At 38.1% G+C, this 13,634-nt stretch overlaps 1 protein-coding gene across 15 annotated transcripts in view; it reads left to right on the top strand.

The window, feature by feature from the left end:
- Positions 1–5,395, top strand: part of PARD3 (par-3 family cell polarity regulator) — a 440,327-nt gene extending 434,932 nt beyond the window's left edge. For all 15 annotated transcript variants that reach the window (XM_056483426.1, XM_056483438.1, XM_056483439.1 and 12 more), the window contains one exon: positions 3,291–5,395. In XM_056483426.1, coding sequence (XP_056339401.1) covers positions 3,291–3,681 — 391 coding nt within the window. In that variant the 3' untranslated portion in view covers positions 3,682–5,395. The remainder of the gene's footprint in view (positions 1–3,290) is intronic.
- The last annotated feature ends 8,239 nt before the right edge of the window (positions 5,396–13,634 follow it).

Raw genomic sequence — 13,634 nt, 5'->3', positions numbered from 1 at the left:
TCAGCGTTGATATCAGGTGGAATGCATTCACTGTGGAATAGGATTTCTTAAGTCAGAGCATGTGGTAGCTGAGAATTGCTTCAGAGAATTTCTTCAGAGCTGATTTCAGGGGAATTTGATGACCTTCAGCACCCAATAGAATTGAAATATTAAAACAAACCTGTTCTTTGTGGGACACCATCCAGTTTAATTTTCTGCAATTCCAGAAGGCTCCTGAGCATGACATGAAGTGTCCCCTTTTGACATGTCAGATGATTTTTTTTTCAGTTGCCTAATTCCTTACTGGGTAGAAATTCTATCTTTGAGATGTTAATATGGAAAAAAAATTTAAAGGGAAAAATGTTCCAAGACCTCCAACAAAAAAATACGGAACTGAGAAAATTATCCAAGAAATCAAAGATTTTCAAGTTTATATAAATTTTGAATATACAGAATGCTGAAAATGAATACTTTTTTGTGTAAAAAACCCTATTTTTTAAAAAAAAAGTATGCTTTTAAAACATTAGTTTTTTGGGTAAAATGTCTTTTACTTGATATTTAGTTTTAAGAATTAATAGAAGTGTAGCCAGCTTGTATTGCAAATTAGCTCTCATAGCTAAGCATTATGCAAATGGTCTTTGCATTTTGAAATATCAGCAGCAATGGTTGAATGGAGAATAATATACACCAGAGGCTGGTGTCAAATTGCTTTCCAATAAGGCTGTATTATTTTTCATGGCTTGAGTGGAAATGGTGTGTGGAAAAAGAATCTGTTGTGACAAGATATGTTTTACCAGGTATATTATGACTATTTTTTTGGAAACAAATATAAGCCTTATAGCAAAGTTATGTGGCCATGAACTCTTATCTTAGTAACATCTTTGAAAATAAAACAGCTTCACATTTTTAAATACTTTAACTCCTTTCAGTGTAGAATTTTTCTGTGAAGTTTGGAAGGTGGGAAAGGGAAATGTAAAGTTCCTGTGTTTTCTGAGATTGTTAGTTTCTCATCTTGAAAATCTTTATATCCCCTTTATTTTTATCTCTGCCTTCCATTGGAAGTGACCACACCTATTAATGCCATGTTGTTTCTCCTGAGAAATTCTCTTTCAGTTATGCTAGCCCCACTCAACCATGTTAACTTATAGTTTTAAAACTATAATTCTTAAAATTTGCTTCCCTTGCTCACAATCCTTGATAGCGTTTACAAGTTGGAATTGGTTGCAGTGCTGTTCAGTGGCAGAAATTAAAAACTCTAATCTACAAGGAAATTAATCTATAAGAAATATGAGAAACAGATCATAGGACAGCTCATAGAAGTGCTTGTTTAGAAAAGAGTTACTGAGAACTTTACTCAGGGTGGTTTTCAACATGAGAAATGTCTAGCAATCTAGCAATGCATGTTGCTGTGTAATTAATGAAAATTTAATGGCTTCATCTGAGCTCTCTGGGTGTTTCAGCTGTGCTGAGAGCAGACAGAACTGCAGGGCTAAAGTTCAGCACTGTAAATACCACAATACTCCTAGAACAACCTGGGGCATTGAATTCTCCAGCTTTACAAACTGTTCCTAATACTGTGACTGATCTTTAAAGAAATCTTGCTGTTACTCTGAAACCTTGGTCCCAAGCTTAATATTGCAGCCATGACTTTGTAATGATTGAAGTTTGTACACTGGCTTCATTCTTGAGCTTTGTTGCTTTTCATCCTGTGTATTCTCTAAGAGCTTCCTATTTTTTCCCCTTTGCACATTCAAATCTTTAGACCTGAAGGCAAATAAACTCTTGAGTCAATTTTAAAGGAGCTTCCCAGAAAGAGAGGGGAAGTGTGCCAACAGATTTTGTACAAGTACCAGAAAACAGTTAGTAAATTAAATTGCTTCAACTAGTTATCCTCTTGTCCCATGTGAAACTGTAAGAGCAAGGTTTAACTCCACATTAATTTTCTATTACTTAAAATTTATCTTGCTCTAGATCAGGAACCTGACAGTTTCGTAGCCTGCAGAGGTTCATTCAATTTGCTCTTGTTCCAGGGAGTGAAAATACATGACTCAGAAGCATTGTTGCTCTGGCAAAGTTGGACATGAGAACACCAATAACATCTATAAAAATTTTGTAAGAATTTGCCTTATGTTGTAATTTTTGCTGCAATAATTCACATTCATCTTGCATAACATTTTTTCATCCAGAGTTTGAAACTCAGAATCTGTTATGAAATAAGGTAGATATGGTAGTTTTCAAATTATACATGTGGAAGGAAGGTTGCAAAAACATTAGGTGAATTTTTGCTTTTAGTAATGGTAGAAAAATTTTCTAGTTCTCCTGTCTCTCTGTGGCATATTAATTGGATGAGGCCACACTGTCATATGTGATGACATGAGAAACCAAGTCATATAAACAACTAAATTATTTTCTTATTGATTTATGTCGCAATATATTTTATTTTATTGCTTGATTCTCATACTCTAATTTTAATCTCAAAGTGGGTATCTCTTTTGCTGCAGCACAGAATTGTTTTACTTTATCACCACCAATCTTATTTTAAATTCATACAAGCATCTAGCCATTTGATAGTAAATTAAAGTTATTTCCAAACCATAATCTGTCTTCAAAATAATGTGGTGATTTATTGTGAAAAGAGATAAGAATTTGTAATTCCTATGTGTATTTGGCCTATTTATTTACTCCCTGGAGCCAAAAAATGAGCAAAAACTGTTATCTCTTTTTCTTTTCTGAGAGCTATAGCAGACTGGAAAACACTCCTTACAGCAGAAAATTCCTTAGTTCTGGAAATGGGAGGAAGAAACTGGAGCTACCTCTCAGTAATGAGCTTTATCTTCTGACTGTGCAGTGTTAGGGCAAGTGTTTTAAGGATCTGCTGTTGCATTTTTAATCAAATGTCAGTCTAGATTAAATCTCATGAGTGACTTTACGATTGCTGGCTGTTACCTGCATTCTTAGGAAGCACAGCAACATGCATGGTCTTACCTAGTCTGCAACTGAATTGTAACACCTTTTTCTTGAGAAGATGAGACTAATTGTACCTGGATGGGCTTTCATGGCATATTACTCCTGCAGAAGCCTAGAAATACAGTTCAGCTCTCTAGGAAATGTTCTCCCAGCTAAAGAGAGAAGATATCATTTAGAGGCAGAAGAGAACTGTGACTCTAGAAAGTGACTTCTAGAGAATGCCACAGCTGGGCAAAAGCTGATGGCATGGCACAAGCTGCCTTTTTTCCAGTGATTGTTGTCAATAACAGTCAAAGATGAACCAGAACTTTTGTCTTAAAAACCTTTTTCATTTTTCTTTTCAGGCAAAGCAGGAAAAATGCCAGTTCTGTATCTCAAGACTCCTGGGAGCAGAGTTATTCCCCTGGAGAAGGGTTCCAGACTGCGAAGGAAAATCCCAGATATTCCAGCTACCAGGGATCAAGGAATGGCTACATGGGAGGACATGGCTTTAATGCCAGGGTGATGCTAGAAACACAAGAACTGCTCCGTCAAGAGCAGAGGCGGAAAGAACAGCAACTGAAAAAAAAAACTTCTGAAGGGCCTAGCAACTATGACTCATATAAGAAAATTCAGGACCCTAATTATACCCCTGCTAAAGGTCCTTTCAGACAAGATGTACCGCCTTCCCCATCTCAGGTAGCGAGGCTGAACAGATTGCAAACACCAGAAAAGGGAAGACCGTTTTATTCTTGAGGTGAAGAAAACGAGGATCAACTTACCATGCAATAAGGAACATTTTCGTACAAAGACTTATATTTTGAAAACTTTTTACGCTGATGGTACTAAGGAATATATCCATTTTCTATTTCAGTGCCTTTGAAAATACGGGCAAAGCGTTGGTGGGCCTTAGGTCTCTGCCATTGTGTCCCAAGTGTTGAATCCAAGGAAGGACATTCCACCGTTTGACAATCATGGAAGTGAGCAGCTCCACCCCTGCCTTCCCAGTCCCATAGCTGTCAATGGCTTTTGCCTAGGATTTGTTGTAATGTGTTTTACTTTGCAGTGACTTATTACACCAACATGCTGTGTGGCATAAAACTAATGAATTTGAGGTTGAAGGAAGCATTGACATGTCCTTTATTATTTCTCTCGGGTCAGAAGGAGGTGTACATATCACTCTTGAGTGGATAAGGCTGAGCTCTGCTCTGGATTGCAGTTGGAGTTCTGATATGTTTTATGGTGGAGTCATTACCAGTCTTTGTTGATCAATATTTAAGTGTCTATATGCTGAAAAAACTATCCTTCTTCTATTATGCACATATGCACTCTTTTTTTTCTCTCTCTCCCCACTCTGAGCTTATTAAAAAAGTCTTTATCCTGACTCATGAGGAAAACAATATTAAGCTTTCATTTATCCTGAGAATCCCGTTCCAATTGCCTTATAATCTTAATGCACAATCCATTACAAATGAAATAACTGGAGAGAGATTATTTATACAGACACAGCCAAACCTTTGAGAAGTATATTTTACTATTTTATTAAAGATGGGAAATTATGAACACACATGCAATTGAGTTCTACTTTGCTTTGCTTCTAAATTAATTTGGTCATATGACACTTGTATCTAGGAAGAGAACTAGGGAGGGTGCTATGTCCACTCATCTGATACACAGTAGTCTTTGGGCAAATTTTGGAGATAGTTCAAAGCAAGAGCAGACAAAATCAAAGTTTTTCTTTGGATCAAGTAGCTGTGAAGAGAACAATTCCCACTTTTTAGACATTGTGAAGCTTTGTGGACAATTTCCTTTGTGCTTCCACATACCATATTGTATCATGATGCTACATTAAAAAGAAACCTTTAAATACATGAGTGAGAGATAAGTGGAGACAAACTGTTACACATCATCCTGAAAACATGTCAGTATCCAAAAATTACTAAAGCAAAATGATTGCTCTAGCAGAGGATAATATTTGAATGTGCATATGGGATATGAGAATTTCTTTTGCAGCAGCTGTTTTTATGTTTGTGGGTCTGAACTTCATGTATTGTAAAAAATATAGCTGGATTGCTGAAGTGCCTGCAAATCCTGATGTGAAAAGGCTTGAGAATGGATCTCAGCATATTGTGTACAAAAAGGAGAGAAAGCAAAAAAAAAAAAAAAAAAAATCATGTATTGCGTGATTTAAAACAAAAAAGAAAGCCTATTTTTTTTTACTGGCACATTTTATTTTTGCGCCAACTCATTTCTAGAATGTATGTGAAATATCAGCACACATATCTGTGTCTTTGATGCCTGTTTGTAACAGTTTTTTGTTGTTAATAATGTACTCCATGTTTAAAAGTTCTTATTAGTGTAAGCACAGTGACATTGGATGACAATAGCTTTTTTTATGCAGAATTTACAAAACTGTGTAAAATGGCTTTCCTTGTACATATGAAATTTAGAATAAAAGGCTGTTTCCATCCTTGTCTTGCTATTGCCTCTAGACCCTATGAAAACTGCTGCAGACATTGAGTTTAAAAAATATTTAACAGATGTTGTTTTATACTATTCCTAATGGTTTGTGTGTGTCATCCTGTGAACACGAGAAGAGAAGAGAAGAGAAGAGAAGAGAAGAGAAGAGAAGAGAAGAGAAGAGAAGAGAAGAGAAGAGAAGAGAAGAGAAGAGAAGAGAAGAGAAGAGAAGAGAAGAGAAAAGAGAAAAAAGAGAAAAAAGAGAAAAAAGGGAAAAGACAAAAGTATACAGCCCAGCTGAGCACCTGAAGACTGTCCTCAGAGGCTAAACTCACATTGTTTAACATGTGTTATTTTAGGCCATACCTATGACATTTAAGAGGCACATTTTTAAGACTAATCTCTGTGGCAAAAATCTTCCATGCTGTAGCATGGAGTCCTCTGCCCAAGGAGAGCACTGTCAGAAGGACACCCACTGCAATCTGGCCAAATCCAGGCATGTGTTAGAAACCCCCTCTGCATTTGTGTGTGTTTTGGGGTCTGATGGGAGCCCTTCACAGGAATGTTGGCATGGTGAAAAGAGGGAGAAGGCAGATTTGTGAATAAAGCAATATTTACAGTGCCAATGATACTCTGTTTCCCCCCTTAGTATTGGAGCTGGGTCTGGTTTTCTCCTTCTTCCCCTCATTTCTCATTTTGTTGGTTACTGCAGGAATGTCAATCATGATTCTGTGTATGCATGACATCAAGGTGTTGCCATGGCAATAACAGTGTCAAATTATTCACTGTGACTTTAGTGTGGGATCTCAAGAGGAGGAGTAGCAGGAGCTGTAGGGTGGACAGGCAGCTCTCAGTGCCCAAATAAAGTAAAGGCAGGATATTCCAAAAGTCTTAAATTGTAGTGTCTTACATTTGTGTTGGGGAAGTAATTGCATTTGCAGTTTTGCAGGCCTTGCTGTCTCATCTCCTGACTGCATGCCCAGATTACATAGTTTGACATTTCTATGGATTTATTTGCACTAGCAAATAATTGCAAGCACTAAAATAATGCATCCACAGGAATAGAAAACAGGTTGAAGTCCTTTTAAAAACAAGCCCTTTGATAAACTGTTGTAGGAAAAAGGGCATGTGTTTGGAAAAGTATGAAGTGCAGAATGTTTTATGTGTGAGGATGGCATATGTTAAAGTTTACTCTTCTATGAAACTCCTCTTCAAGGTGTTAACAATTTACCATAATTAGATGTGCTCATGAAAGAAGGCAGATGTTCTCTTTGGGCCGTGTCTGTGTTATGTTAGTAAAGAATAAGGTCTTTTTCTGGCTTTGTCATCCTGTCTTCTTCCTGACATAGTGTAGACAGGATTTCTAATATTAACTCCTGTAAGTTGCAAAGGGTGATAAGGAAGTGGGAGGGAGATATTTTAATAGAAAATGACCTTTAGTTCTGCCTAGTGAATAGATTCAAAAGTTAATTGAGCTAACCACATTACTGCAGTAATTTGTTTGTGGATGCATTACCATTATGAGATTAAGTCTGTAACATTAGTACATTTGAGAATGGTCACAGGACAGACTGTAAGGGAGCTTACAACATCGAGGAGTGGGTGTACAGATTGCACATCTTGCTCAGTTGAAACCCTGAGAAAACCATCTGCAAAGCCTCCTGTATTTTATCAAAATAATTTGTTAATGCTATTGAAATTCCTTGGGAAAGTTTAATATTACTAATGCAGAATACTGCTGCCTTTCTCAAAAAACCTATTTTCCCTCTTCTTATGGGCCTCCTTGGAAGCATGAGTGCAACCCTGTGAGTTATTGCATGGGCCAGATAGTTTAATGCTTGTCTTTGAGAACTCTGCCATCAAAAACAGCGAAAAATGGCATAGAGCCCAGCTGAGCATGGTTGGAAAGTACAATTGCCATTTATTGCTGGCAAGCAGCTGGAAGAACAACAAAACAAAATGTAAGCCCATCATGACTGTAAGATACATGGTGACTGTGGATCTATGGCCTGCCTTCCAAAGCTGCACTGATGTTTCAGTCACGTTCTCCCTCTTAATGAGTATCTGTAACACTGCATTTATCTGTTCTGGGTATTTTGAGAAGGGAAGGGTTTGGCCAGACAGGGGAGAGATGTGCCAGATTAGCAGTGTTGGCTAAACATAGGATATTCTTGAGTAATTCAAACCTTTGAACTTGGGTTGTTGAGACTTAAAGTGAATTTGGCTATTACATGTTCTGGCTTGCCAAGACTGTTTTCAAGATATTTCCTAATTCTGTTTGTGTGCCTGACTGTTTCTACATCTTTCTATCCCAAGTCCTCAGTCAAGTTAATAATAAGCATTGTGAGGAATCTGTCAGGAATGCAAATGAGGAAACAAACCTCATCTATTTCTTATGCTGCTGTTGTGCCACTCCATCCTAACCTTCCAGACTCAATTTAAAATTCAACTTAAGCATGGCAGAGGAAGGCTGAGGGTCAGAAATCCACAATGGAGGCTGACTTTGTGAAAGTAGGGTTTGTGTGTATTGTATGTGTGTGTGTGTGCATGAGAGAGGCACAGGCTGGGTTAATTTGCCTTTAATTCATGTCCCTCTTCAAAAAATAATTTGTATAATTTCTTCAGTGTTTTTCCTATCTGTGCAGAAAGCAGCTATGATTTGATGCACATGGTCATTGTTTCACTCCTCCTTGTAATCTCTTCTAATTTGTATCAGCATCACACTCTCTCTTTTACATCTGCTGATTAATTCTGTTGCATTTATTTGTTTCTCTAAATGACATGCAATTCATTCATATCCTAGGCTACTTCTTGCCAGTGATTGATTTTTCTCTCTTAGATTTGTAAACCTATTTTAATATTTTTCTGTCCTTAGGAGTAGTATTATCTTTTGTAATTTACACTTTAATCAATTTTAAAAGATTGAGACTGGAAGCTTGAGTTGGGATTACACAAAAGCAGATTCAAGGACATGGCTTTGATTTTTATTCTGTGTGCAGTGCATGCTTCCTAGGCACTTAGAGGAACTTGTCAGAATATTCTCTGAATGAAATGAAGAAAAACATCAAGCCCAGGATCTTTGGGAAAAAAAAAAATAGGAAACGTTTGGAAGATATTTAAACCCACAGTGTTCCATCTACTGTGAAAAAAACCCCCAAAATTCCTTAGATGTATCACTGCCTGACTGATGGTTTCAGCTCAAAATGACATGACTGTGGTTTAAAGGCAGATGGATGGAAGAGGAAGCTGCTTGCACCATTCCAGAAGATGCCAGGACCCACTTCCCTCTCAAATAGGCTCCCAAAATTCTGTTTTCAGATGCACATCTTATAGTAGCCGAGGTCTGCAATGGGCTTATATTCACAAATTGAGCTCTCAGTGCAGTGGCTGCAGTGACATCTGTCAGGGAGGGAGAGATGACAGCCACAGGTGATAATAGCTTCAGGTATCTGATTTTAATCTGCTTGTTTGTTGGAGTAATTTTTGTTTTAGAAAAATAAGGACAGAAATGAGGAGTGAGGGAGAGGTGTAAAATGTCACTAAAAGGGTTCTTCACTTCCCTTACACTGTTACAGCCACTGGGATTTGGTTGCCTCTTCTTCTCCTTTTTCCCCAAAGGCATAAAAAGGAATAAACTAGGTAGCACAAAACTCAGCAGTCTCCTAGAGTCACTCCATTGTGCAGCCTGTAAGATGTGAATTAGCAAGGTGACAAAGAGAACAACTTTACTGTCCCCCTGTTATTTCCTCTGTGGGTTTCCCTGGGGTGTGTTTAGATTGTCAGTCCTTGGGACAAGGAGACATGTTTATTTTTTATCTGTAGAACAGAACAGTATTGTTGGCAATAAAAGCTAGTGCATATTTGGTGGCAAAGGGGGAGTTGATGTGAAAATAATTTTTTGAAGGTGGTTTATATGGACTTTTGTAGCAGGTGCAATGTGCATTCCTAGTCATAATGATATTCTCATTTTAAGAATAGACCATATTGCAGGGCTCTTTGCTACGGTTAAAATGAGTTCCTCAGGTCTCTTCATTTATCTAAGGCACCACTTCTTTAAAACTTTTAGAGAGAATGAGAGAAATTTCTTGTGGGAATAGTAGACACATTCCTGAAATCACTGTATGAAGATTGCAAACTGTCTAGAGGGATTTTAAGAGATTTTCAGGGGCTGCAGCCTTCTGCCAGGAGCCCAGAACAGTTATCACCTGTGCTCAGAAAGCTGGAGAAGACATCAGCTTTCACTGCTCCAGCTATGTAATCCTTATTCCCACTTAGAATATGCTGAAGTCTGAGACCCCCTTCTGGGTACCCATTACATTTTATATCTTCCTTAGGAGAAAGGCAGAGCTTTGCAATAGTTTAACTGCAGCCAAGCTATTAAAAGCCAGGAGGCTCTTAGGAACAGGAATGTCTTTGCCCAAACCTTTGCCTCTGATGGTGGTGGTGCATGTTTTCCTTCATTCCACCAACAGTCTGTTTGCTGCTGGTGACTCACGTCTTCCTCAGTGTGTGGCACATTCAGGCTCTGCTCTGTGGTCCAGCCTTAGCTGCAAGAACCATTTTAATAAGTGTTTATAAATAATATTAATGATAATTTATTACTACATTGTCAGTTGTTTTCTGAGCTATCAGCTACATAGGAAGGCAAAATGACACCAGAGGAACCACTTTTGCATTTGCTTGCAGTTCAAGGCTGAGAAGTGTTTTTTTTTGCTTTGGTTTCTGAAGCTCACTGAGGTTAATATAATCCACTGCAGCATAGCAGGGACTGGAAATGGCCATGTCTTGTTTTAGTGCCTGGTTGATGATTTGTAAAAGTCTGTTTTATAGTCTGGACTGAGTTAATTCTAATTTTCTACATAATGTTCCTCACTTTGAGAATGGAATAAAATAGTATTCAAAATTGAAACCACTAAATTATGCAACCTGTTGCTAGTCAAAAGCTCAGTCAGTACTCTAGCCAGCAAAGTAGAAATAATTTGTCTTTGCCCATCTCATTCTTTTTTTACAAAATAAGACACAGAACTTTTTATGAATAGTAGTATAGAGAATTTAACAATTGTTCTCTTTTTTAAAGTCAGTTTGCATGAATAATTTTCTCATCTTTATGCAGAAATTTTCCGCATTTTTGTTGACTAAAATATTACTAATCTAATTTCCTATTAAAAAACTCATTTCCAGCATTGCAAAGCTGAAAGGTGCTACCAAGCATTTAGTCTTCAATTTACATACAACAAACCCTGTAATCTGATGGGGATTTCACACAAGGATGGCTGCATGCAATTACGTGGGCAAAGAAAAAATTTCATCCAAGGATCTGCTCTACAACAATTTCATCTGTTGGTCTCCCATTAAGAGTTCTATTGTTAAATTGCTTATTGATGTGGACTTAAGAGTAGAAAAATCTACACAGTGCTGTCTTGCCAGGTTTTCAATGCTGTTTGCATTTTCCTTTTCTTTTTCCTTTTTAATTATAATTTGCATTTGTTAGAAAGGGACAAAGTAAACAGATTGGAATAATTCATTTGAGTTAACACTCATTGACAAGAAAACATTAAGCATTCTCCAGATGAAGCATCAGTCATGAAAGACAGAAGGATAATCTTAACATTACAACTCAAGTAAATTACTTTTTGGATATATATTCCAGCATTGCATGAAGCTGTACCAATTCTTAATACTGTCATAATAATATGCACTTTTAAATGCTGCCAGAAATCATGATTACAACAGAGAGAGGATTCACTGTTTGTGTTTATTAATGTGGGAACGTTGGAAGAGTATTTGAAATTAAATGTCACAGTCTTCAGTGATTGGAGCTAAACTGTAAAACTCATTGGGAAGGTTTGGGCAGATAAATACAAATGGCAAACACCCTGCCATGGTGGAAGTGCACTCTGGTGTTGTGGCTCTGGCACTGCAGAGCAATGCAGCCTCGTGAGCTGGTGCCACTCCTTTGGAAAGGGTGAGAGGAAGCAGAGGGTGCAGGACCAAGGGCAGCATGAACCAAAACCCAAAGCTCCTTTTGAGTACAAGGGAGCCATTTGTACCTTGGCTGGCCCACTTTACTTCCCAGCTCAGCTGTGTTTGTCCATAGGTGGGCAGTTGGGTTGTATTTTTCCTTAATTTTCCGAGGGTGGACACAAAATTCTGCCCCACCGCTCTGTGCCAACAGCACCATCCCAGTTGCTCCTTAGAAGCTTTGCCTCGAAAGCTGGAAACATTTCCTTCAACCAGGATGGAGGGAAAGCAGGGCAGGGAGCTACCTTGCCCTCTCTGTGTGTCAGGGATTTATTACTGCAGAAGAAACCATTGCAGTAATTAGTTAGTTAGTAATTAAGTTAGTTTACTTAGCTGTTACATTTTTCTTGAATTAGGAGGCGTGCTGTGAATTTCACAGTAGTGTCCTCTGCTGCACAAAGTTTAAGATGCAGGACTCAGGCTGAGAAGGAGCATGTAGAACCTGACTTGTAGCTCTGAAGATATTTAACAAAATAAAATTTAAAAAAATAAAAAAAATAAAAAAATACATTACAGAGCAGCTGATTTATCTCCTAGCATCACCATGAGTGTTGTCCCAGTCCACACTAAACCATAAATGAAATGTGGTTAGGGGTTAATCTCCCTTTAAACACTGCGTATATTTATTAAATGGTGAGTAATTAGCAATATTATGACATGTGGAAGGTGATATTGGCTCCAGCTGATACAGTTTCAGCAAAGAGCTGAGAGAACAGCAGTCCTTCCATGGTCTTGAGCTGGAGTTGTGGGGCAGCAATAGAGCAGCAGAGCTGGCAGTGCAGTAACCCAATGCAGAACACAGGCTCCTTCTTTTGTCAAACACCTCCTCCTAAAAATGCTGGCAAGAACACATTGTTTCCTTATCGTTCTTTCCTCTTGAGAGATTTCAATTCCATTTACCCCACGGGCCCAAATCCTCCCTGAGCACACGAGTTAGACAGGGAGGAGGATTACCAGAAATAGCTCAGACAATGACCAAAAGCCATCTTCTGAGCCTTTTCTTTGCAGCCAGCCACCCAACTTTCATTAGCAAGGGATGAATACCATATCTGACTGCATAATCAAACCCAGTGACCTGTCAGAGCAGGCACTCTCGCTGTTTCTTTTTGACTGGGCTTCAGTCCTGGCACCCTTTTAACCCAGATTTCCTGACACGTTGTAACTTGTAGACATTAAGGATACAACCGCTGAGCTAATACGTTTTAGATTGTCCCCTTACAGTATGTATGGTATATTTACTGTCATGATTTCTAGTAAAATTGGAGCACCCTGATGCCAAAGAAATAGCCTTTAATTTAAAGAGCATCAGCAAAGAAGAGTGAAAGCATATTGAATAATAGAAATGTCTGCCCAGTTTTTCCAGCAATTTTTCTGCCTGTGATATTTGCCAGCACATTCCTAATGAATGTCTTAAGGTAAAAATGACTGCTCATTTGGTTCTTGAATGTCATTCAACATATGGAAAGAACTACTGACTTTTCTTTAAATGTAGTCCCATGTTGTCAGTGTTGAAAAAAACTTTAATTTTTGTTCTTTTCCCCTTCCAAATACATTACAATGCACTTAGTGGATTAACAGTCAGCAGAGTTCAGAGAAAGTTATATGAGGTGCCAAAAGGGCACATTCTTCTGTAGCAAAGTCTAAACCTAAACTGTTCCTTGGAGCCAACTCTAGATTTTGTAAAGAATAAGGGAGAGATTATTTTTAAATGCTTTTCCATACAGTATGTTTCTCTTTTTCCCTCTTAACTGAGTCAAAAAAAGGAGCACAGCCCAACACAGACATAATACACTTTTTGTGGATTGGTAAGGGAAAACAGAAGGGCTGGTTTCACACCTCCAGGATAACTGTGCTGCAAAAAGGGGTCCCAGAGCAGGTGCCCTGGCAGCCCCCACATATCTCTAGGGCTGATTTGCCTCTGGGCTTAGAAAGCAGGAAAATTTCTATGAGGAGGCCTCTCAAGGTTTTTTCAGTTTTTTTTTTTACAGTATAGAGCTTCTCCCCAGGCATTCCAGATTTCTAGGTGTTTTACTAAGTATTAAGTACTGAGCTGACTTATTTTAACAATATATTTTCTTCTCTTTTAGAGAGGACATATCAGGAAAAAAAAAAATCTGGGATACCTTTTATATTTTTTTCCTTCTCTTTTGCAGAGGTGTGAAGTTGGTTGCCTGCCCAACCACTTTGCCCAAGGAGGGTAGAAAGTGATAACTTTTGCAGAAGACATT

The sequence above is a fragment of the Oenanthe melanoleuca genome, chromosome 2, assembly GCF_029582105.1.
Source record: "Oenanthe melanoleuca isolate GR-GAL-2019-014 chromosome 2, OMel1.0, whole genome shotgun sequence".
NCBI lineage: Eukaryota > Metazoa > Chordata > Aves > Passeriformes > Muscicapidae > Oenanthe > Oenanthe melanoleuca.
Note: the sequence above shows the minus strand (reverse complement) of the source record. Positions and strands in the feature narration are given on the sequence as shown.